Source organism: Ceratotherium simum, chromosome 10 (genome assembly GCF_057802395.1).
Source record: "Ceratotherium simum simum isolate JZ-2026a chromosome 10, ASM5780239v1, whole genome shotgun sequence".
Taxonomy (NCBI): domain Eukaryota; kingdom Metazoa; phylum Chordata; class Mammalia; order Perissodactyla; family Rhinocerotidae; genus Ceratotherium; species Ceratotherium simum.
Genome location: NC_141909.1, coordinates 13,182,748 through 13,209,081, shown reverse-complemented (window position 1 = coordinate 13,209,081; position 26,334 = coordinate 13,182,748). Strand labels below are relative to the sequence as shown.

Here is a 26,334-nt window from a genome sequence, read left to right as displayed (position 1 = left end):
ATGCAGCACCAACCACACCTCTCCATTTCTGTTGCACTGCTCCCTGACGAACATCAGACACTGTTTGCCATTTTGATAGGTGAAGAGTCACTTTGATTTGCTTTTCTTTGACCATTGATCTTATAAATTCAAGAGCCATTTCCATCCTCTCCTTTTTGAGTTCTTTTTGTGTCTTTTTCCCTTTGGTGAGTTTTATAAGAAACTTCAATTTATCCAAATAGTAAAGAACACTAATAAAATGTTTAAAGGAAAGTCAAAGCCTCAAAGTTCAAAGTCAAAAGTCAAAGTCCAAAGTCAAAGCTGAATTTTAATTTAAAGGAAGTAGAAGGTTCTGGGGTGTCTAAACGTTATTAAGAGAGAGCCACTAAAATACTTACACCAATGCACTTGACGACTTTAGCCATGATATTACCCTGGGGCTGGAACTTCTTGTACATTCGACTGCCGATGAGAAACACAACTGGATAGGGCAAAAGAGAATGAGTTAACATGGTATTTGACAGAACTATCTGTGACCTAGAAGATGTGCTTTTGAGTTATAACCTTATTTTAGAAATACTGGGATTACTCATAGAATGGGTTTAGCTACCTACCTCCCAGTTTAGAAAGTGCTTTTGATTCTGACAATCACAGGAGCTACTGAGTAATGTTATAATTGTCTTCTCATATACGAACACTAAAGCCTAATCCTATCTCCGTCCCAGAACCTGGGGCAGCTCAAAGACGGTACAGCTATTTAAGCATGAGTTCTATCCCTCTGTAAAGGGACACAAGAGGAACAAGTGCTGTCACATAACAGATTAATGTGTTATTCTATAAAGACAAAAAACATAGTTTTAGTTTTCTCATTGAAATGGCAAGAGAAAGTTTCTTCTTTTTAAAAAAAAATCTTCAGAAAAAAATAGGAAACAACCTGTTGAAACTTTTACTTAATCATGTGCGGCAGAATTTATTCTGTGATCATAATACAGAAAGACAGCTACAATTATTTGCATCTGCAGCTACAGTTTTACAAAAGCAAAAGCACTTTTACAATGAGGCAATTCTTCCAAGGACCTTCTTAGAAAAGGCATTCTGTGAAAATACCTTAGAAGAAAGCATTTCTGCAAGAGATGCTGAAAACACCATTCCTATACTAGGATTTCTGATTATCCAATATCACAATTCATTAATTTAAAAACACTGATGGATTGTTTGAATTCTACTTGTTCTCCTCAATTAAGAAGGTCTGAGACTTTGACAGGTGCCAACTCTCAAGCATATCTCCACTTATGTGCCTGTATTGTAGATGTTCTTTATAGTTGAAGACAGAGAAGTTGTATTCTCACCCAACGCCAATCTTCCTCACTGCCCAATAGACTGAATCTATATTTTTTTTCCCAACTAATATTTTAATCTTTAAGCTTCTGAATAACTGAAGCCTAATTCAAGCATAAGATTGTTGCAGATGGCATAGGGTTTGGCCTGTTCTCAATTCCTCTGTAAGAAAAAGCATAATCTTTGATGTAAGAATGACTCGTACAGACTAAATGAGAATTTAGTCTCACACAGTGTCAACTTCACACAGTGTCTGGCCTAAAACAACAGTTTTTGAAATCCTCTCTATGTCCTTACCCAGAATTAGAAAGGAGAAGGCATAGATGAGCCTTTTAGGGGAATGTGGCAGTATTTAAACAATTATGGAAGAAAATGGACATATATAAAGGGGAGAATTCTGAGCTCTTGCATAAGGATAAAGATGAATTGCTACAACGTGAGCAAAAGAGGTTAAAAAGGGGGCAGACTCGATAATATCAAGAACCGAAAAAAAACCATCAGAGAAACTGATAGTGCTGACTGCAACCTCATTTGAGTGGGAGGCTATGAAGGCTTGAGATGGTTATTGGGCTCTGCTTCCTTCTTGCCCTACTGTTATAGGTTGAACTGTCCCCCAAAAAGATGGTGAAGTCCTTATCCCCAGTACCTCAGAAGGTGATCTTATTTGGAAATACAATCTTTGCAGATGATCGAGTTAAGATGAGGTCCTTAGGGTGGACCCTACTCCAATATGACTGTCTCCTTATAAAAAGGGGAAATTTGGACACAGATGTGCACACAGGGGGAAGGCCAGGGGCAGATTGGGGTTATGCTGCCACAAGCCAGGGAAGTGCCAGAGGTAGGACAGAGGCCTGGAAGAGATCCTTCCCAGCGCCTTCAGAGGGAGCATGGCCCTCCCGATGTGTTGATCTTGGACTTACACCCTCCAGAACTGTGAGACCATAAATAAGTTCTGCTGTTGAAGACACTCAGTCTATTTTCTTATGGCAGTCCTAGGAAACGAAGACACCTACCATCTTTCAAGCTAGACTACCCCATGTAGAAACCTCTTCACACTTCCTAAAAAGCCAGTGCCAAGAACTAACGTGCAATGAATACATCTAATATACACATACATTCCTCCTAGAAGGAAGATATTCTAGTAGAAAAATTTTGGGATGATATATTATGGAAATCTAGATGTTCACTGAAGTATTTAAACAACAATTGGACCGGGCTACCATGTCTTCAAGCAAGTTGTAGATGAGCACAAGTTGACAAGAACAAATGCTTTCAGCCATGGGTTCATCTAGTCTAGCAGATTCTATCACCTTCATCTTAATCTGCCTAAATAGTATCAAGCCTTTAATGTCCAACTCAATTGATTCCTTCTCCTGTAAACCCTTTTTTGATCCTATTCCCTCTGAAACAATACGCCAACTCTACTTTCTTGGAATTCTCAGAGCATGTTAAACATGGGATGGCAAGTCTTCATACTAATTATTACAATTTGTTATGTGAACTTTTATTTTTTGTGAGGAAGGTCAGCCCTGAGCTAACATCCATGGCAATCCTCCTCTTTTTGCTGAGGAAGACTGGCCCTGCTGAGGAAGATGGCTAACATCTGTGCCTATCTTCCTCCACTTTATATGGGACGCCGCCACAGCATGGCCTGACAAGCGGTGCATCAGTGCGCGCCCGGGATCCGAACTCGGGCCGCCAGCAGCGGAGCGCACACACTTAACCGCTACGCCATGGGGTTGGCCCCCGTTACATGAACTTTTAAAACTTGGTCACAATAATTAATGTGACAGTCTGACCTGATCACAGGATTGTATTAATTCAGCTGACTTCTACTTACTCAGAGATACAGCCATGAGAGCAGCAGGAACTCCAAATGCCAGTGGGTAACAAGACTGTTTACTGTGAATTCCACATTGTTGAACTGGAGAGAAATTACAAGAGTAAAATTCATTATGGCATTGGTAATGCTCATATAGTTCCCATTTTTAAAAATCTCTAACTGGCTATTACATATTGTTTTCACTCAATGTTCTAGACTTATCCATTTGCCTTATTGATGTCATTGCCAGCTGAGCAAAGCAGCTTTGTAGTAGAAAGAGCAGGAGGTGGAGACAGGTTCTAATCTTAGCCCCATACATGTCTGATACTAGCCAAGCCAAAATCAGTGGGAACACTATGTTCTGTGGATTTTCTTCATGGAGGAGATAAAAATGACCTGGATACAATAACTTGAAGAGAGTAGGACTCAGTAAACAAAATCAAAAGTGCTCTGTAAAATCAAGCTTATATGTTCCTGAATTCATGCCAATTAGGGAATAATTAGATGACTGAGGGCTGGGACCAACAAACTTTTCTGTGAAGTTTTTAGGCTTTGTGGACCATTCAGTCTCTGTCCCAACTACTCAACCCTGCCTTTGTGGGGCGAAAGCAGCCACAGACAATACACCAATGGATGGTCTTGTCCAGATTTCTGGATTTGGCCCATGGGCCATAGTTTGCCAACCTCTGACTGGGGATCTATTTTAGCTCTGAAATCCTAGGGTTGGTAAGGAAAAAAATTAAGACTTTGGAAGGGGCCACAGAGATTGCTGGAAATCCTTTCAAAGGAATGTGGAGCCTACAAAGAATGATCTACAGTGGTCTGACTTTGCCTTTGACTAGCTATTTCACAGTTCTGTAGAGTAAGAAGTTAACTAGTAGAAAACTGATAGTCATGCAAACGTTTCCTGTTCATGGCAATGCAAGATGATCTTTCCCCCTGTAAAGAATACAAATCTCTGTTAGACAAATCCTTATTTGAACTTATTGTATCAGTTTTCCAGTTCCCTCATCAGTTAATAAGTTATGGTTATATAAAATCTTTGTCACATGCTCATTTTATATTTGTATGAGCGTCATGATTTTACCTTTAAAAAAATTATCCTTTAACACATTCTCTAATTGCACAGTACATATTCTAGTAGAACCTGGAGGTGCGGGAGGTGAGGGAACATAATGCAAGAATAAAAGCTACTAAATTTTATGCAAAACAAGTTGGAATAGGGTTTAAGTATCATCTTCAAGCTAATACACTATGCAGAAATACATAAATCCCCACAAAATATTTTATTTTGTAATTTAATCTGATTCACGGTATAGATATCACGGTCTTGTTTTGGTCTAATTTGTCCCTAGATATTCCCTTCCTCATGGGAAATTCACAAACTCTCAATGGAGCGTTAGCAAGCACAAAAATCTGAGTGCTGTTGATAGCTGCTGTCTCATTTTCTTTCTTGGGGGCAGTGCTTTTAGAAATATCTGAGATGACAGGAAAGCAAAGAATAAAGCCTTGCCCACTAAATTCTTCCTAACTCACCGAACATCATTGGGGAGCAAAGCTCGAAGGCAGAAATGTCATCTATGGCCCATCCACGTATGGTTTCCAAACAGCCTCCCTTGCCCTATCTCTTACCAGAAATAAGGACTTTGCATTAGGAATAATTTAGAAAAATTGATTGCTCTGCTAAGGATGTTTTAGATTCTTCAGTGGTCATTGGGATAAGGGATTCAAATAAGATTAGAAAAGGAGATAAAACTTGAAAGAAAAGAAGCTCATATTCTGGATTTCAGTGTATACTCAGTACGTATCTGACAGCTGAAGTACATGAGAGAACAGAGGGACAAAACCAGGACTTAACCTTTCACCTGACTTTCTCCCCACAATTAAAAAAAGAAAAACACAAGTCCCCTTCAGATATTTTTTACCTCTGAGTATGGGAGTGATGATAGTAGAAAGCAAACTTCCAGCATTAATGGCCAAATAAAAGATGGAAAAAAATCTGTTTCTTTGTTTTTCCTGTAATAAAAAGGGTAAAATGAAAGTATGATGACTTTGGCTATCTATCCACTGATCCAATGTAGCTGGTGATCGGACTTCACATCTTAGTTTGGTCAGTATCCTACTTTCAAGTGTACTTGAAAAGAATCTAATGGAGAACAGACTTTGTGCGGGTGGAATTTGATTCCTGGGTGTTCATAATTCATTTGTGTGGTTTCTGGAAGTCACATGTTCTTACCTGGCCCTCTTCAAACTGATCTCCACCAAACGCAGACACACAGGGCTTTATTCCTCCAGTGCCTAGGGCTATCAGGGCCAGGCCAATCATGGACAGAGCCCTAGGGAAAGAAAGGGGTTATTGCTGAAATGTGAGATCCTTAAAAGCAGGAGCCCTAGTTCCCCTTGGAGGACCAGGCAGTAAACTCAGAGAAGGGACTCAACCTGTGTGAGAAGATAATTCATAGGAATGCAGTCTTGACAATTGAATGAAACTGGAACTCATGGGCCTTCAAGCTCATACCTTTATCTAATAATTTACTATCCAGAAAATTTAAAGCAAAGCTTGAATACTGAACAAAGATTTATGTATGGAGTTCTTTCGTAGCCTTGTCATTTTCAGTAAAAGAATGGTAAAGGAAATGTTTAAGCACTGTCTCTGGTACAGTCATAATAGACTCATAATAGTCATTAAAAGACATTGGAAAACATGATTTAATTGCAAACCAAAATATCAAATTTTGTAGTTCGATCTTAACTTGTTTACAAAGTATAGAAGACTGGCATGAAGCAGAGCAAAAGATTTATCGTTATGTCTAGGTGGTGAGATTAAGGGTTATTTATTCTTATTTACTTTTGCACTTTCCAAGTTATCTGTTAAGTGTTTTATCTCCTGAATTGAAAAAAATTCACTCACAGAATTTACCAACCTCATTTTGTAGTTTTGTTAGATTTAAAGTAGGTACTACAAATTTTAGGTTTTATAAGTGTTTATTCCATATCTTCTTGGTTGCTGATGTTGCTTAAAAAACTAAAAAATATTTTATGAAACAGAAAAAGTCAAGGAAGATACTGCACAGAGAAAGAAATCTTTAAAGATCACGCTTGTCTTCCTGGATTAACTGGCTGAAGCACCTCTTGCATCTTGTTTGCCTGTTAATACAACTTGCGTTGAGTGCTGTCACTCTAAGTATTTCAAAAGACGACAAAAAACTGGCCAGCTGAATATTCCAGACCAAGCACGCTTGTGAGAATTGTAGGCATGTTCCAATACTAACTCCATGGAACGAAATAAGGAGCTCGGCTTTCTTGAGTGCGTATTTCTTGCCAGGCAATGTTCTAGGTGCTGTACCCAGATTACTGCACAACCTCCTAGATGACGCAGGGACTATTACAAATGAGGAAACAGGCACAGAGGTTAAGAAACTCGCTCAAGATCACACAACTAGCAAGGAGCTCCGCCAGAATTTGAACCCACACAGCCTGACTCCAAAGTCCATGTTCTTAACTGATATTATAGATTAGAAAACTAAAGCATGGAGAAGATAAGTTGCCCAGGGTCATAAAGATACTCTGTGGAAGAGCTGGGAATCAGACACCGCAAGTCCTAGCTGCTGGACTGTGCTAATGACCACTCGCCTCCACCAACTTGGTTCCCTGTGGGCACCAAGGGACCTAACCTGGACAGCAATCTGATTCACTAACGCACCAGAAATGCAGGGATTGAAGATACCAATTTGAATTTCAATGATATTTTCCCAACTCATAAGATGGTTTACTCATAGATCAAGGAACTGAAGCACAAGAACAGGAAACAAAATAAATCTTCACAACTTGTCTACTAGGACAGTCTGCAGTGAAGGGAGATTCATCTCACAGAGGAGCATTTGTCAACAGCAGTTTCCATCAAGGACTCAGCACATAGGGCTGGAACAAATACTTATGAGACAGAATTACTGAAAAATAAGCGCAAGTATGGTACAAGACAGAAAACGAAAGGTACAGAGCCTTGAGGAAACCTGGTGCAATTAAGGATTAAGGCCTGTGGGAGTCACATCCGTCCAGAGAAGATCAAGATTAACACAAATCTCCCATGCACTGACCACACATCATGTGACAGCAAGCCTTCAAGAGAGCAATGACCCCAGACAACTGTTGGGATGGGGACACACTGACGACCCAACTCTTAGTCCATTCAATGGCTTTCTCTACACCGCCGATGAGGAAGAAAAGGCCTCCTTATACTTATAGTGAAGTTCAAGGAAAAAAGATTAAAAATAAGCATGGGAGGGGGAGAGAAGGACGGCATCAACTCACACATGTACAGGAAGGCTGTCCGGGGTCCCATCACGGTTGCCGTCTGTGAGGTCATTAATTGAGCTTACTGCAAGGACTACCTGTCCAATTGTGTAGACGATGGATAGCGACACAATTGTCCTGTGTTTCAAGGGGTTGAGAGAATCCAAGTTAATTGCACAATAGCGATTCACTTCCAACTCCACCACAACCAGGCCCCCTGCTGCAAACTTGCAAGAGCCCAGTCATGAATATACTTGTTTTTCAAACTTGAGTGAAACTGACAGCTCTTAGAAACACAGCCTGCCGAAGAATTTTTTGCCCAGCATGGGCACATGCCGCAGCGAGCTCTGGCTGGAGAAGCCAGGGAAAGGGGGAAGATCCATTTTATCTTTGAACAATGTGAGAGACTCAATGTTTTATTTTACCTAACTACTGAAATTAGTACTTATATCTTTAAACAATGAGAGAGATTTATCTTGTGCCTGGTAGCAAGGAGTGGACCAGTGGTTACTCTTGAATTGTTTTGAATTATTTTGAGATAGTTGGTGAATAGTCGTGCCTTTGGCCTGGAAGAGCCTCCACTGCCTTCTTCATTAAGTCCTAGGAAACTTCCTAATAACCCCCTCTGCAGTGTGATCTTGGAGCTCTTCCTGTAGGACAGGGGGAGGGCCCCGTGTCCTCTCTGCCCATCGAGCAGTATGGCCTTTCAGCAGCCGGGACGTATTAGGGGCTCCTTTGTTCTCCCAGCCCTTAACTCCGAGTCTCACACATCGTTAACGATAGACATTACCCCCGGCAGGATTTCAAGACGAAACAAAGTTATCACTGTTTGGAGGAGGAAAAAACCCCCACCATTGCTACTTGCATTCACAGTGCTGAATGCCAGGCACTGTGCCAGGCTCTGGGGATGTGACGGCAAGCAGAAACAGGGCCTCGTGCAGAGTTCTGTGTTCCTTGATTCTTTGTTCCTATAGTCCACCACCCCAAACCACAAAGCTTTTCGTTACGTTTTGGCTTGTTTGTTAACAAGAAAGTTGCAACGACTCACTTGAACTTTCCCAGCCAGGAGTCGGCGATGAGAGCTCCGAGAATTGGCGTCAGGTAGCACAGAGCGACAAATGTGTGGTAGATGGCAGTGGACAGATTGTCGTCCCATCGGATGAAAAGTGTGAAGTACAGAATCAGGAGTGCTTTCCGCAGAGGATGGGGGAGGAGGAGGGGAACAAAGTTAGGAGGGGCTGCGGTAACTCACACTCCTCACTGAAGGGGGAGGACTGTTGAAAATAGTTACCTCTCATGCCATAGTAGGAAAATCTCTCGCAGAACTCATTGACCACGATGAAGAAGATGCTCAAGGGATAACCAAAGCAACTCTGACAAAAAGAAACAGTCTAGGATTGAAATATGTTCCTCGCCGGTCCACAGTCACAAACAAGGGCTAAAGGCACGAAAGGTAGCCGAGACATGTGTGGTAACTTGTCAGTGACTCTCCCGAGGTGGAGTCTAGGGTTTTAAAAATTGTATTCCCTTCCCTTCCACATAGAGACAACAATGAAAAAAGCATAGTTTTACAGTAAGTCTGAGAAGGGCTATACACAGGATTTCCTACAGAGAAGAAATTTCACACAGAAATTCAGAATTGTTCCCTCATTGATGTTAGATGCATTTGTTAAATAAATGAAGCACAGCTGTGAATATTTAGGAGCAAAACAGACTGTAGAGTTTATAAAATGAAGGTACATGGAGAAGAAAAAGGATACTCACCTGTGACCTGGACATTCCTGAAAGAAAAACAAAATGCCACTATTAAAGTCACATAATTAAAGTACTTTTTGCTGAGTCTAAACTCAGACCCTCTGACTTTTCCTGGCAGTCAGCTGTGCCATCCAGACAGCTGGGCCTCTCCGGGATCTCTGCCCGAGGTCGTGCCTCTTATCTGGAGTGGGACCTGGCATCCGCATCTTCTTTTAATTAGCTCCTCAGGCAAGTCCCATGTGCAGGGAGAATTGAGAACCAGAGGCTCAGAGAATGGTGCCACAGCCATTTTCCTCGTAAAACACTTCAAAGACTGCCCGGCCCCCACAGGATAAGATTCAAACTTTAAATTTAGCATGTCCTTCACTATCTCACAAGGTCAGCGGTTTCGGTGAAGATTAAACAATGGAAATATAAAATCCTTAAGGTGCCTAACACAGTGAGGATTCAAGCTCCATTCCTGTTACCTGGGCCCACCTTCCAGACCCTTCCCCATGCACACAGGACTCCCACGACACCCAACCATTTGTTCACTGAACACGTTGTGCGTCCACCCACAGTCTTTAACGCCCAAGACAGCAACTCCTTTGCCAGGAATGCTCCTTGTAACACGCTCCTTCCCTTCAATGAGCTGACCTCCTGCATTAGAGTGCAGTAGCAGAGTTTATATTTTTGCTCCCCTCTAGTGGAAGAATCACGTGCTCTCCATCTCCACATCCCAACGCCTTTTCCGACACCTGCCCCAGAGCAGGGGCTTACTGTTGGAAGGATGAATTAGAAGAACAAGATGAAAAAGGGCGAGAATCCAAATGAGTCGGTGCAAAGCCAGTGCAATCCACCGCCCTCTACCTCTCAGGCGCACCCTTCATCCCCGCTGCCCCTCCCTTCTGTCTGCCCTGAATCTTGACAAGAGCTGACCGCTGCCCTTGTCTCCAGTCCTCTCACTGCTCCCACAAGGACGCGGTGCCTGTATTTGTCAGCGTCCGTCACGTGTTGGGTCCCTCTCCGTGGGGAACCACCCTCTCCCCTCTCTGTGGGGAACCACCCTCTCCCCTCCCCGGCCCCCACTGACCACATGTCAGAGTTCTTTGTCATTGGGCCGCCTGAGCACCCTCTGCCTCTATTACAAATCAGGGACCCCACAGCAGTGGTTCTTAAACCGGAGTGTGCCTCAGAATCAGCCCGGGGCTTGTAGGAACAGCTTGCCAGACCCCACTCCCGGAGTTGCCAACTCTGTAGGTCTGGGGTGGCCCCTTGAGTCTGCGTTTCTAACAAGTTCCAAGGTGATGCCAGGGCTGCTGGTCCAGGGACCACACTCTGAGAAGCACAGGCAGACTGTGACGTGGAGCTGCCTGACTGTTCTACACATTTACCACTTCCCCAGCCCGAGCACCAGCAGACCCTTCCGTGCCAGCTGTCCAGAGCAGGAACCGAATACAGAAGCTGGACAGACAGCACGCTGGAGTCTCCACCACAGATCCCCCCTCAATCTCTCACACTGTTCCCCACTCAGGTCCCTTCCTCTCGGATCTGCCACCTTGTATTTTTATTACATGCAAGTCCAGGGCCCCATCCCACAATAAACCAAACCACAGCTCTGCCTGAGGAACTCCCTTCTTGCCCCAGACCCACGTGGTGCCCCTGGTGCCACCCCCCCCTCCACCGCCCTGCTCATCTTGTGGGCTGGGGCCTCACTTCCTGAATCCGGTCACACTGTGCTGTGGGTGTTTGCACTTCCCAGCTCCACAGGCCCCATGGCCTCACACCAGACAGTCTGGAACTTTTGCCCACTTCAGAGCAGTGATGCTATTTTCGTCCTTGTCCTAAGGTGGGAAATAAACTGTCCTGGTCTCACAGGGCTCCGATTCCCAACTCTTCCTGCCTATAAAGTTCTGGATGGAGATTCCTCACCACTAACAGACTGGTTTTCTCCCCAGTTAGACTTCCTTGTGGGAAGGGGCTGCTCTCAGGGGCAACACGTCAGGGTATTCCCTTCCCTCGTGCCCTCCCATAAGGTCACCCCACACTGCCGTGTCCTCAAGTGACAGTCACTGCTCCTCTGACACCCCTCTCTCCATAGGACTCTCTCCTCCCAGGTTTCACTGTTTTGTACCACTTCCTACAGGGGTGACAGTGAGGCCACTACTCCGGGTACCTGCACTGTCGTTTACGGTTCTCTGCCCCCTACTCTTTCTGAATAGTCTTTTTGTGAATAAACACTCCTATTTTGGGCCGGCCCCATGGCTTAGTGGTTAAGTGTGCACACTCCGCTGCTGGCGACCAGGGTTCGGATCCCGGGCGCGCACCGACGCACCGCTTCTCCAGCCATGCTGAGGCCGCGTCCCACATACAGCAACTGGAAGGATGTGCAGCTATGACATACAGCTATCTACTGGGGCTTTGGGGGGAAAATAAATAAATAAATAATATTAAAAAAAAAAACAAAACACTCCTATTTTGACTATACCATCTGTTTCCTGAAGGGACCATGATGGATACAGCCCACAAACCAGGTTTCATCACCAGACTCAACATGCTGCCATGTTTCATCACCAGACTGGGGAGAGGATCACTCTGCAGTGAAATAAAAGGACCAGTCAGGAACACAAGCTTTTGTCAAGTTCCACACAAACAAGCCTCTTGGCCGTATTCGAGGCCTGTTTCTTTGCAGTCATGCTCCGTCTTCTTGAGGACACTGCAGGACCGTACGATGGTCTGCCTACTTAGACTTCAGATAATGTGGCCTTACCACTGTTTCCCAGAGACCAGACAATGCAGGGAGTGACACCCACGCAAAGGCTCAGACGGGCCTTCTACAGAAAAGCTGGAGGAAGGCATGAAAACCCAACTCAGCAGAGATGCTGGAGCTTCACTGCTGTCATTCATTTCACACGTTTCTCAGAATTTTGGTTTGCAGGGAAAGAGTTCATCTGGCCAGGGGAGCATGTATGATTTTTTGCAAAATATTATTTAGCACCTATTATTTGCCAAATAGCAATGGCAAAGGTGTTACTTACTTCAAACATAAATAGGGATACAGAAGAGAGAGCTCACATCTTGTCACAGCCACGATCACACCCAGAATTCCATTATGGAAAATGAAATCCCTAAACTCACTCAAGGGAAAATCTGAGATGTAGTACCCAGTCATCATTCAGGAAGTTCTTATTTTCTGAAAGGTGTGCATTGCGAAGAACAACTTTTATTGTTGCAGGACAGAGGTTGCTAAATTCTTCTTTTATAGAATTCAGAGCTATTTACTGGACGTAATATCACAGTCAGCATTTCTTATCTTCATAAACCTGTGTCAACAGGATTGCTATCTTAGAAAGCTCAAGTGCAGAAGTGGTGCTTATGTTGAGCCTGAAGTCTGAACTCAGATTTCAACCATCACAGGATTCCGTTTACATTGTCACAATTGTGTCTGTCATTGGTATCCTGATAACGAAGCTAACCAGCATATTCGAGTGGTCTGATGTTTCTGGTATCATTCATGGGCCACTTGGATTTAACTACTGATCAGAGTAGAACAGTCTAGAATCAGATTCACCGTGTAGCCAGCTTAGCCAGTACTGGCACATGATAATCACTGAATCACTGCTGGCTCTCACGGTTATTCTAAGCCAGCCATACTTCTGCCTTTCTTTGGGCTAAAGAATTTAATAAAATAAGTGTATATTACAAATTTCTATGATCACTGACCTGGGGGGACAGCAGGAAAAGACCAAGAAAGACATTCTATCTTTTCCCACTACTTAATGAAATCTCTCCATGAAGGTGAATATTTCCTATTATTTAACAAAACACATTCTATATTTTGAACCATTGAGAGAAACTCTAACTTTAGTGTTTCATTACTTAGAAATTAATAACTCCCTCAGCAGCATAATGGGGTAAAGACCGCATTTCTAGGACCTGGACTTGGGAAGGGGAGGAAGGAGGCATTTTGTTGGCGTCTAAGAGAGAAGCTCTCACCTGAAGGCAGGGAGGAAATCGTTCCCTCTCATCACTGAGTGAGACCGAGGGAACGATTTAAGTACTGCAGGATGTGTTAGAGATGGTACCTCTGAAGTTGCATGTGGAGCAGTGGGCCCCCAAAGACGTTCACGTCCTCATCCTGGAACTTGTTGATATGTTACCTTCCACGGTAAAAGGAACCTTGCAGATGTGATTCAGTTAAAGGCCCTGACATGGGGCATTTACCCTGGATTATCTGGGCAGCCCCAGAGTAATCACAAGGGTCCTTAAAAGAGTCAAAGGAGGAGATGTGAGGAAGGAAGCAGAGGTTGGAGTGATGGCAATTGCTGGAAGGCCACCACGAGCCAAAGAATGCGGCAGCCTCTAGAAGCTGGAAAAGACAAGGAAACGCTCCCCTGGAGCATCCAGAAGGCACACAGCCCTGCCGACACCTTGATTTTAGCCCAGTGAAACCCATGTCACCTTCTGACCTCCAGAACTGTAAGATAACAAATGTGTGTCATTTTACGCCACGAAGTTTGTGGTAATTTGTTACAGCAGCGATAGGAAAGAGCACATGGGTTTGCCTCAAGCTCTGTAGGTCTCTATGACTATGCGCAGAGAGCTAAGACTCAAACTTCCTAGCAAGTCTTACCTGTGGCAAATGTGCTTTTTATAATTTCTTTTCTTAAGCTACATTTTCTACCTGGGGGCTTAGAAGTCCATGCCTGGCACCTGCCGTTTTGATGGGATTCGGCAGAATCTGTCACTTGCTCTGCTACCTTCTGCAGGTGACTGACTCCTCATCACCCGTCTCTGAAGTGGGGATGCTGCCTTCCAAGGCTGCTGCAGGGAATGAGAGGGTCTGAAATTGTTTCATAAACCAGGAGTAAAATGAGCTAAGTTGAGCCTGGTTCTTTTAGGTCATGCACGTGCCTCACAGAGTAGGTCACACGAGACCCCAGGGAATGCAATGGCCTCTGCTAGAATACATTCAGCAGAAGTGGTTTCTGAGTTAAGGCGAGAACTGCTCTCTCGATATTACCCCTGCATCTAGTGGGTGCAAGGGCATGGGCTTTGGGAATCAGGAGGGTGAATCCAGCTTGGAGACATTCTCCCCAGCCATGTGGCTTTGTTCAAAGTACTTACCCACTGGACCTCCATTCCTTCATCCAGAGATGCTAACACCTTCTTTGCACGTTGGCTAATAAGATTGAATCTACGTTAATCAAATCAGGTTTGTCCTTTACTGCCTCCCATGAAGACAGTCAGGTAGTGTGGCTGGATGTTTGGAAAGAACTCACTTAAAATTAAAATATGGACAAGAATTTACCATGGGGAGCCCTGGCAAGGGTGAGAAATTGGTCCTCAAAGAAAGAAGCAGTCCCCTCCAGAGCTGCTCACATTGACGGAAAGCAGCAGGTCCTTATGATGTCACCCTGTGAAATTAGGCCATGGGGATTAGGAAGTTGTGGACAGAGAAAAGTCAGTCTTCTCAAATACAAGCCACTGTGGCAAGCACTGATGTTCAGTCAAGCTGCTTTTCAAATGGGCAGCACTATAGTGTGTGGCTTGCAGGTAGCTATAGGGGTTAAAGGATCATTTTTCATTCTCTGGTGCAGTGGTTCTCAAAGTGTGGTCCCTGGACCAGCAGCAGCAGCAGCACCTGGGAACACCCAGAAATGCAAACTCTCAGGTCCATCCCAGACTGACCAATCAGAAACTCTGTATGGGGCCCAGCTGTCTGCATGTTATCAGCCCTCTGCTGATGCTGATGCACTACGGTTTGGGAGCTGCTCACTGTCCCAGATGCTAGGGAGCCATAAAGGAAAGGGCCTGGTGTGAACGCATGCAAACTAAGTGATGGCTCCCTTCCAGGTGATCAGCTCCTCTTCATTCCCACTTTCTGAGCTCTGCCCATCCTTCAGCAGGACGACCGCAACAAGCAGACACCTTGTCTCACCTTTCCTATCTCCCATTCACCCCACTGACTTGAGCTCCCCAAGATGGAGCATTTCAGAACTGCTCTCAAACCTGGCTGTCTCTGCTACCTGTGAGGTCAGACCTGCTGCTCGGCACAGCGTTCCAAGCCCTTCGGGATCTGACTTCCACCCTCCTCCACACCACCAGTTGAGCCATACGACTTCTAATTCTCCCTCCGTGCCAGGCTCCTTCATAGCATCCTTCACTATTAGGGCAGTTAGCACCTCACCGCCCTCCTCGGCCTCCCAGATACTCTCTCCCCCATTAGATCTCTTTAGCTTCTCTACAACCACCCCTGACAAAGCAAGTTGTTCTGACTTCTGAAAAATGTTACAGAGTCTTAAGTATCATAATCTCTTTTTTTTTTTTTTTGGAAAAAATAAAGTGTGTGCCACTTCAAAAAGAGCCTAGCAGGATATGCACCAGGTATAACTGTGATTGATCTGAGGCAAGGCGACGGGGCCCTGGGGGCAGAGGAAGGAGCTTGAGGGCCTTGTGCTGTACACTTGGTTTGATTTTTTCTCCAAAACTGACCAAGCTTGATCAAGCAGTGAGAAATGCGTTCTTCCTGAAATGGGCTATTCCACGACAGTGGTCAGGTTAGCTGAGAACAAGTTCTGTGCCTGTAACCCATGGCCCTTGTTTCTGGAGTGGCTTTTCTTGAGGCTGTTTCTTGCCCGAAGTGATAATTTTTTTTCTTTTTTTTTTTTTTTGTGAGGAAGATCAGCCCTGTGCTAACATCTGCCAATCTTCTTCTTTTTTTGCTGAGGAAGACTGTTAGGCCCTGGGCTAACATCCATGCCCATCTTCCTCTACTTTATAGGGGACGCCACCACAGCATGGCTTGCCAAGGGGTGCGTCAGTGCGTGCCCGGGATCTGAACCAGGGAACCCCGGGCTGCTGCAGCGGAGCGCGCGCACTCAACCGCTTGCGCCACAGGGCCGACCCCTGATTTTTTTTTTCTTACTTGAATGTTTTGCCACATTTCCCACCCTCAAGGGCCCTGCTAGTCCATAGGGCACTTCTGTGCACATTAGAAAACTGTGATTTTTCAGGCTGGATGCTGCCCCGGGAGGCAAGGCTTGACGGGTGGACAGCGGCTTGGTTCCAATAGGAAAAGGAGTCCCTGGGTGGACGCATTGCTTGGCACGGAGTGTGGGCTGCCTTCCAGTCCCCGGGGCCCTCTTGCTTGGGCCTCCATGCAGGGTACAGCCTGCACACCTATGGGCGGTGGCCCTGCCCATCCTTCAATTGTTTTTTATAGAAATAGCCTCTTTTCCACCACTATCATCTTCCCCACTAAGAGGGAATCTATTTTTCCTCTGGTACATGGACAAATAGCTACACAAACATGGAACGCATGGATATATGGTTTCCAGAATGCCAGTTTAATCAAGCTACTGGTTGTCTGGCCTGCACCACTGCTAAAAGCAAACGAGTTACCAGTCCTTTGAGAATTCAGAATGTCAACTAAACCCTAATAACATAAAGCTACTTTAGAACTACGGGGAAACCAGTGTTAATGGGGCAGTATAGGTTTTATTAAGTGACTTTGGCATGATGCCATTGCAGGGGACGGCTCAGCTCTGGAGCGCTGGGGACCTTGTATCCACATAGGCCACAGGGGCAAAGGTGTGAGTCCAGCTAACGAGGTGTGGGCCTCTCTGTCCAGGCCCCAGAGAAGACAGATACAGAATAGCAAACCACTTAACTACAGTCTGGCGTTGGCTCCTCAGCAACTGGGTGTCTCACAATGTGTGTTTCCATCATCAGCCCTGTTGTTTCAGTGTCACCCTTTTTGTTGTGGGGATGGGGACCTCAGGGAGCTGGCACCTTTGGCTAGTCTTCCTTCGCTGTCTCGGTGTGTAATAAATGGCCTCGTTGTATCTTTAAGCACCCAGCAGCCAGGCCTTGTCCTGTGTGTGTCTGACAGCCGTGCTTTCTCCTTTCTTTAAGCCCCCTCCTCCCTCAGCGTGGGGTCCACAGGTCAGGACTGACGACAACAGCTCTCGGTCAGTGCATTAGTTTGCTGGGGCCGCCATAACAACGGACCACAAACGGAGTGGCTTAAAACAGCGGAAATTTATCGTCTCACAGTTCTAGAGGCTGGAAGTCTGAGATCAAGGTGTGGGCAGAGTTGGTTCCTCCTGAGGGCTGAGGGAGAATCTCTTCCAGGCCTCTCCCTTAGCTTCTGGTGGTTTACTGGCTATCTTTGACTTTCTTTGGCTCATAGAAGCATGACCCTGATGTCTGCCTTCATCTTCACGAGGTCTTCCCTCTGTGTGTCAGTGTCCAAATTTCCCCTTCTCGTAAGGACACCAGTCATATTGGATTGGGCCCCCCTGCTCCAGGATGACCTCATCTGAACTAACTACATCTACAATGACCCTATTTCCAAACAAGGCCACATTCTGAGATATTGAGGGTTAGGACTTCAGCATGTGAATTTGGGGGGACACAACCCACGACAATCAGAGAGCATTTGCAGTACACAAGCTATTGCTGGAGGCTACAGATATTCTCCTGCCTATTAAAAAGATTTCTACATATAATGCTCTAAAATCATAGGCTTAAGAGGCCCGATAAGGCCACCTCTGATGATTTATAAATTTTTTATAAACCCATTTTATAAATCCTTTTAGCATCTTGTTTCCACAGCTACAGACGTGACTCACTGACTGCCATTCCTGTTCTCCTTCAGAAAGAAACGATCTCTGTGGCCCCAGGACCCAACCGCTTTTGGACATGCTCAGAGATTCCTCAATTGCAGGGAAAGGGCAGCCAGGCCAGAGGGTCAAGATCCAGGGCCAGTTCTAAGCTCCATCTCAGGTGTAGGCAGGGGTCGGTTACTCAGGGGAGATGATTCATTGGGTGTTAGGAAAGCAACCCTTGCTCTCCAAGTTATTTCCTTTATCTACACCTGGACATTCTTTTATTCTAGGAGAACACCCTTCATCCTGAACTCAGAGTGAGGTTGACTTTACATGCTATGACTGCTGAGAGTGAATAAGCAAATACAGTCATCCCCCCAGTCCACAGTTTCACGTTCCGTGGTTTCAGTTACCTGCGGTCTACCATGGTCCAAAAATATTAAATGGAACATTCCAGAAATAAATAATTCATAAGTTTTAAATTGTACACTGTTCTGAGTAGCGTGATGAAATCTCAGGCTGTCCTGCTCCGTCCTGCCTGGGACGTGAATCATCCCCTTGTCCAGCGGGTCCACACTGTATACACTATCTACCTGTTAATCACTTAGTGGCCTAAAGGCTAAGGCTTTCTTGGTTATCAGATCGACTGTTGCGGTATCACAGTAATAATGGTCTCATGTAGGCGTTCTATCATCTCACATCATCACAAGAAGAAGGCTGAGTAAGCACAATAAGACATTTTGAGAGATAGACCGCATTTGCACAACTTTCATTACAGTATATCGTTATAATTGTTCTATTTTATTATTAGTTATTGTTGTTAATCTCTTACTGTGCCTAATTTATAAGTTAAACTTTATCACAGGTATGTATGTACAGTCACGCATTGCTTAATGAAGGGGATATGTTCTGAGAAATGTGTCCTTAGGAGATTTAGTTATTGTGCGAACATCATAGAGTGTACTTATACAAACCTAGATGGTATGGCCTATTACACACCTGGGCTCCATGGTACTAATCATATGGGACCACCATCATATATGTGGTCCATCGTTAACCGAAACATTGTTATATGGCGCATGACTGTACAGGAAGAAACAGTACATATAAGGTTCAGTACTATCCGTGGTTTCAGGCATCCACTGGGGATCTTGGAATGTATCCCCTGTGGATAAGGGAGGACTACTGTACAGTCACAGGTTAGAGAGAAGACAGACCTATCTTCAGAGCAGGCTCTAGCAGGAAATAAGAGAGAACATGAGGGGAAGTGGCTATCAGCCTCGTGGACAGCACCCTCTCCCCACAGCAAATTGCACCCCCCAATCAGGCAACAGAAACAAGCATCTTAGCATCGGCCCTGATAATACTGTACATTGTCATAGGAGAAAACAATGCCAAAGGCACACAAGTGTCACTAAATCAAAAGGAACCAATCTCCTGGTCTTTCGGGGGGTTTGTTTTGGAGGCAATTAAGTTAGAGACCCTAAATTTTAGAAACAGATTTTTTTACTCTGAGATGTTATATCATGACTAAAAAAAATGCTTTGTGATCATGGTTAAGTGTGAAGTTAGGCTACAAAACTATGTACAGAATGCACATTTTTTTCCCCAGTTGATATTTAGGTTGTACATACCTCATTCCTATTATGAGAATATCTATAAGAAATTTCTAGAAGTAGAATGCTGATAAAATATTATGTGTGTTTTAAATTTTGTTAGATATCACCTAACAAATCTCCTTAGAGGTGTTGGGTGACTTATTTTTTCCAGTCTTATAATTTTAGAATGAGCATGCATAGAAGAAACAGCTATAAAAAAAAGTTAAACACTATTCACAGTTAAAGGTTGCCTGAGAACTTTATCCACAGATCCACAGTACAGTACCAACAAAGTAGGAACATAATTTTTAGAATTAATTTGAGGTCAATTACCTGCATCTAAAACATCACTGTGAGCATTAGTGATTCACCTAATATTATACACGGGGGGTGTTTTCTACACACCAACTCTGTTATTAAATAGATTGTTGCTGAGAACTGATTAGAGCTATGACCAGAAAATCCATCTGTCTTACTGGGGGAAGATACTAGTCACCCAAGGTAGCACCTAACCTAAGGATGCAGGTCATAATGGAGTCATCTTTACACACTAAAAATATTTCCTACCTAAAGTTATGTAAAAGTACATATTTCAGAGAGGACATTTTCTATTACCATGTGTACTGGGTTGAATAGTGTCCCCCCAAACTCATGTCCCTCCTAGAATCTCAGAATGTAACCTTATTCGGAAATGGGGTCATTGCAGATGTAATGAGTTAAGATGAGGTCAGACTGGAGTTGGTGGGCCCTTAATCCAATGTGTCTGGTGTCCTTAGAAGAAGAGGGCCATGTGAAGACAGGCACCCACAGAGGGGAGAGGATGTGAAGACATACAGGGAGAAGATGGTCATGTGACCATGAAGGCAGAGATTGGAGTGATGTGTCTGCAAGCCAAGGAACACCAAGGATTGCTGGCGGCACCAGAAGCTAAGAGAAAGGCAGGGACCACAGTCTCCCCTAGAGCCTTCAGAGGGAGCACGGCCCTGCTGACACCTGGATTTTGGGCTTCCAGCCTCCAGAACGGTGAGAGAATACATTTCTGTTGTTTTAAATGACCCAGCCTGTGACACTTCTGTTACAGCAGCTACAGGAAACAAATATGCCACGTGAGCTTATGTGTTTCGACTAAATGGGAAAAAAAGTTTGTTCCTTCAAGAACATCTCAAATGTACCTCCTGATACGTCCTAATAAAGATTATAATAAAATCTTGCCACTGGAGGCAGATGGAGAAGATTTAAATGCTTAATTTGAGAACTTTCAGTGGGCCTGCTAATGTGAGCACATTTTGCGAATTTTCCAGTCTTAAGTCTGATCCTTGAGCCAAATTTTCCTTTGGGCACGTGCTGGGTTTCACAGATCCCCACCCAGTAACTGGAAGACTCTAAACCCTCTCCCAATAAGAGGCTCCTTTCAGCAGCTCCGCAGGAGGCCGTGGCTGGTTTCCAATCTTGGAGGAACCAGACCGCCCTCCTTCTCGAGGAGAGTCTGGGGAAGATCCTCTTCCTGCCCCTTGGCTGCGGCCCTTTCCAGCTGCTGAGACTGCTTTAACCCCGCACCGCCCGCGGACGGCAGCTGTGCTCGTAAGGAATCCTGACGGTGAGGGCGCGGCGAGCAGGGGCACGTCCCACAGCCCCATTCGGCTTCCTCGGTGATGTATTTCTGGCCTCTTAAACCAAGGGACAAAGTTACAAAATAGCCATTCCCTGGTTCTTCATGTTGCAACCCCAGCATTATGAGTCAATGGTTCTCATTCATCTCCTGATAATACTGTTCTCCTTCTGTCACCACCCTGGTGGAGGAATGTGTAATGTTCCTCAGATTCCACCCTTGTTTGTATTTCCTCATCAGCTCACCTGGGACACCTACCCACTTTCTCTCCTGCCAGGGATGCAATCAAGATGCAACTGTGTCCAAGAGCTGCTGCCGCCCCGAGAGGTGGGACACAGCTGGCTTGGTAGCCCCCGTCCCGTGATTCCATTCATCCCCCTCCTCGTCGGGCTGTCCATCTCGCTAGTGAGCTCTCCTGGTAGTTCAGCTAGCCCAGTCGAGTGATCTCTCAATCTCTTCTCTGTTCTTCAGTAACTCAGAGGGCAGCAAGAAAATTATTAATCAAAAAATCCAAGTAAACCAAAAATAGAATAATTCCACTCAGGACATCTTAGGGAGGGGTGAAGGACTATGCAAAAATGTAGCACTAAGATGGCAAATCCTCCAACTTCGACAGGACACCATGAGCTGCTGCTTTCGCTGGTCTCATAATACTTTATTCACCTCAACTACAACTCACTGTGGAAAAATGTTGTTTATGGGCTTGTGGTCCTGCCCCTAAGGATGAGTTTCTTTAAGGCAGGACTATTTTATACCTTCACATGGTAAATAAATACCTGCATAAAGGAGTGACTTAGGCCCACCCCCTGCCAGACTTAGCCGGACCACATCAATTCCTCACTCCTGTTCTTTTCTACCCTACATTCTTTTTTTTTTTTTTTTTTTTTTTTTTAAAGATTTTATTTATTTAATTTTTTCCCCCCAAAGCCCCAGCAGATAGTTGTATGTCATAGCTGCACATCCCTCCAGCTGCTGTATGTGGGACTCGGCCTCAGGATGGACGGAGAAGCGGTGCCTCGATGCGCACCCGGGATCCGAACCCGGGCCACCAGCATCGCAGCGCGCGCACTCAACCACCAAGCCACAGGGCCGGCCATCTACCCTACATTCTTAGCCTTTTAATTTTCTAACTCTAGCTACTAACTTAGCCAGCTCTGGTGGTCTAGTGGTTAAGATTCAGCGCTCTCACCGCCACAGCCCAGGTTCATTTCTGGTCAGGGAACCACAACACCCATCTGTCTGTCTGTCAGTTGTCATACTGTGGCAGCTGCCTGTGGCTGTGATGCTGAAAGCTATGCCACTGGTATTTCAAATACCAGCACAGTCACTCATGGTGGACAGGTTTCAGGGGAGCTTCTAGACTAAGACAGACTAGGAAGAAGGACCCGGCCACCCACTTCTGAAAAAGTTGGCCATGAAAACCCTATGAATGGCAGCAGAGCATTGTCTGATACAGCCCTGGAAGGTGAGAGGATGGTGCAAAAAGACGGAGCAGGGTTCTGCTCTGCTGCTCTGCTGCATACAGGGTCCCTAAGAGTTGAAATTGACTTGATGGCACTAACAAGCTACTAACTTACCCCAAACTTGATCATCATGGACAAGCTAGGGCTAGACAAGGGCCAGACTGCACTAGATCTTCTTGCCACAATCTCATTTTGGGGGCACAGTAGTGGGACACGGGCGAGGGTCAAGAAAAAGACAGCCTATCCTTTAGAGTCATTTAGAGCAGCGGTTCTCAATACAAGTGTGGTCCTGGGACCAGCAGGAGCACCTGGGAACTTTCATAAATGCAAATCCATGAGCCCTGCTCCAGACCTGCTGAAGTAGAGACTCTAGGGGTGGGGCCCACAACCTGTTAGAAAAAGCCCTCACTCAGGTGATCCCGATGCATGCTCAAGTTTGACGACTACTGACTTAGAGTAACGTCAGCCCCAAAGAACCCAGTGTCAGAAGTTCTCTCTTCTTACTGTCTGGGAGGAATAAGCTTCTCCCAAGGCTCAGAGGCCCAAGGCACCCACTGGTGGGGAGCAACCTCAGCCTCCAGCTGTACATCACAGCCTGTAGCAGGAATGCTGGCTTCCCTGGGCCTTCAGCAGTGTCCTTTGGTTTACCTAAGACCTTCTAGAAAGAGGAGAGAATGTGGAAGGACTTTTAAATGGCCAGGTTTGTGGCACCTTCAAGGCTAGTCCATGATTTTACACTCAGGCAGAAAGCGGATTGAAAAACTCATTGGAATCCCATACAAGGATAGCAGGAGGCTGAGATCTGGGGGGACAGGAAGACAATCAAGTATCCTTCGTTAAGTGAATGAATTTCTCAAAGCAGCCTGGAGGCCCTGGCAGAGGGAGGCAGGAGCTTACTTCATAGGACTTGAAGCCTCCTCATACTTAATTTTCAAAGTCAAATATGTGGCAAATGACAGAGCAGTATCTATGGTTTTCCAGGACCAAAGCCTGGGAAGTAATTTGTGAGAGGAACAACTTGAGCGTAGACTCTTGCTAAGCTCTGGGAAGGGAGTGGGGTGGGGGAGATGGGAGAGATCAAATACTCAAAATCTTCAGCAAAAGCATTCCCACCCCTACACAGGCCTCAGAGGCGGCTCAGTCGCTGGAGAGGTTCTCAGTCATTCCAAGAACTAACTCCTCAAAACAGCCCTTGGGAAACCAGCCTTCTCTCTACTTCCAGGTCTGATAAGCACACCCATACTTTAAAGCCAGGATCAGCAAACTATGGCTCACAAGCTAAGAATGGTTTCTACATTTTTCAATGATTGAAAAACAATTTTTAAAGACTATTTTGTGACACATGAAAATTATATAAAATTCAAATTTCTGTTTCCATAAATAAAGTTTTATTGGAACACAGCTCTGCCCCTGCATTTACATATTTGGAATGACAAAGGCAGAGTTGAGTAGTTGCCACAGAGGCTGTATGGCCCTCAAAGCCAAAAATATTTACTATCTGGCCCTTTACAACAGAGGTTTGCCGACCGTCTTTAGAGCAAAGGGTTTGCAGTTCATGATTCCAACCAGATACTGCAGCTGGCCTAGTTGTCCCGTGTCACAATCCAAAGCAACTTCTTATCCAGTTTATTCTTGTGGAATCTTGTTGCTTATGTTACTCAGTCTAATAAATGCCTTGATAGTGCAGTTCCGACTCATCCCATCCCTCGCTGCCCTGTTCAGTCATAACTCCTGCCCCTCCATTCCCCGGGGCGTGGGAGAGAACCCAGGTGAAACTCAGCTCCAATTCCACTTGGGATGAAATCGGCTCAGAGAAAACGTTTCTCTAAGAACTGTTTCTTCCTTTCTTTCCCTCCTGCTGGGTTCACCCAGCGTCCAAGGGTTCCCCCTTCAGTCACAAGGGTATCTGAAACAATTTTGGCATAATATAAGTGTCCAAGATCTGCTCTCAAGAGGGGAAGTCATTGCTACTTTTTTATTAAAAAACATTTTCTAATTATCTGTTTCACTTACTATCTAAACCTAGATATTGAAAATTTAGGACTTGAGTAAACATAAAACTGGTTTCTGAATATAAACTTTTTGTTGCTACTCATATGCTACACCAGTCTCAGTTGCCAAAAAACAAACAAACAAACACGGAAGGACTGATTTGCAAACTGGAAAGAATCAAGTCTTTCAGGAGGATACTTCAGAAGCTGTGTTCGTTCATCAATAATCAGGCTGCTGACAGCCACCTCACTTGGAACTATTTTTGGAAAGTTCTAACAGCACAAATGCTACTCAGGTATTTGCTGTCTGAAGACCAAAATAAATACTCAGAGCACCTCCCGGAAAAGTTACACAGAGGGACGAGGGAGCAGTGTGTGAGGTGGGATCCAGAACCCCAGCCCAGGGGTCAGTCTGCGGGGAAGCACACACTGCTGACAACCTCCACCTGAGAGGGAGGCTGCAGCATCTTTCTGGAACAAGCCTGGTCAGCCATAACTAGAAGTCCCAAGTGTGAACCACTCAATACTGCTACGTCAGAGCCACCACTCGGTGCGGCACAGTGTGACTATGAGAGCCAGCCGGAGTGCTGCACACCAGATATGCTCTCACACAGCTCAACGCAACACTGAGAGCGGAACTGACCCTCCTGTCTAATGGCTATGGAAGTCGAGGCCCAAAGAGCTTAATGCACCGATGCAGAATCACAGAGGTAGCAAGCAGGTAGAAGGCGATGGAAGTGCCAAAGTCGGACGGTTCTCTCAACCACGGGCCGCATTGTGCCTGCTGGGCCCATCACCGCACGACTTCGGGGGAGTCCCTTGACTCGCCTCCCTATCTATAAGGGAGAAGAGGGCTGGGTTGAACTCTGCTCTCGGCTTCAGCATTCCCTCCAGAGCGGTTTATTCGGCAGCAGGCAGGATTGATTTCTAGATGTTCCGCTGATGCTCCATGCCTATAAAGGACCAGCTACTCTCCTCCTGTGCCTTCTCTTGAGGCTTGAGGACAGTCGCAGAACGATAAGGGCCGCAAAGGGCCAGCCCCAAATCCTCTTGGACCAGGCAGGGCTCCCTCCAGAGCTCTGGGGTCACCTCGCCAGCCAGCGGCAATAAAAGCGCAAAGGCGGCCCCCGAGCGCCCACCAGCGGGGTGGAGGTTCCGCGGGCCCTGCCATCGCGCGCACGACCCAGGCCAGCTTCAAGCCCACTCACAGCCCGCAGGGTGGGAACACGAGGACCGAGGCTTCCCAACAAGTAGGCAGGTCAAGAGTATTGCGTTCATTCTCTCAAGCTCTGAGTCCGGGCGCCTCAGGGCCCTCTGCGCCCTGGGAGCGCGGAGACCATCCGGCACCGGAGGGAGATCCGGCGCCCGACAGCTTTCCCGGAGCCCGCGAGCCCCGGCTCCACTGACCCCCAGGCGCTTCCCGCCGCAGCGACGTGTCCCTGCCGCGCGCCCGTGCGCCCGCCCGGGGTGCCAGCTCTCCCGGCTCCGCGCGCAGGTCCGCGAGCCACCGGCGACGGCGGGGAGCAGCATCGCAGCCTGGCCCGGTGCCCCGGCGCCCCCTCTGCAGCGCCCCGACCGCGCAGCCCCTGCGCCCCGGGCTCTCCGGCGACCCGCGCATTCTGGCCCCGCGAGCCTACCCATGCTGGCGGCTGCGAGTGCTCTCTGCGACTGCAAGCGGAGGCCCGGCGGGAGGGCTTTTTTTTAAGGTGCTGCTCCTGTGACTTTGTTTCCAGGCTCTGCCCAGCTACCTGTGCAGCTGGAGGTGTGCAGGCAGGGCGCCGGGCTCCACCCCGGGAGGCGGTGGAACAGCAGGGAGCAGAGGTTAGCGCCCCTTGAGCCCCAGCAGGAGGACACCTGTCCGTGGCCCGCACCGGGCCTCCGCTGTTCCGCCCCAG

At 46.1% G+C, this 26,334-nt stretch overlaps 1 protein-coding gene across 2 annotated transcripts in view; it reads right to left on the bottom strand.

Moving 5' to 3' along the window:
* SLC15A1 (solute carrier family 15 member 1) overlaps positions 1–26,095 on the bottom strand; it is a 50,254-nt gene extending 24,159 nt beyond the window's left edge. Inside the window, exons 1-9 of one of the 2 annotated variants that reach the window (XM_087435900.1) lie at positions 26,077–26,095; positions 9,197–9,213; positions 8,724–8,805; positions 8,481–8,622; positions 7,451–7,570; positions 5,376–5,475; positions 5,065–5,155; positions 3,158–3,241; positions 378–460 (exon numbers count right to left, since the gene is read on the bottom strand). In XM_087435900.1, the coding sequence (XP_087292026.1) occupies positions 378–460; positions 3,158–3,241; positions 5,065–5,155; positions 5,376–5,475; positions 7,451–7,570; positions 8,481–8,622; positions 8,724–8,805; positions 9,197–9,213; positions 26,077–26,080 (723 nt within the window). In that variant the 5' untranslated portion in view covers positions 26,081–26,095. Of the gene's footprint in view, positions 1–377; positions 461–3,157; positions 3,242–5,064; positions 5,156–5,375; positions 5,476–7,450; positions 7,571–8,480; positions 8,623–8,723; positions 8,806–9,196; positions 9,256–26,076 lie in introns of those variants that run through there. The other variant, XM_087435899.1, reaches the window with a different exon arrangement.
* Positions 26,096–26,334: the final 239 nt, after the last annotated feature.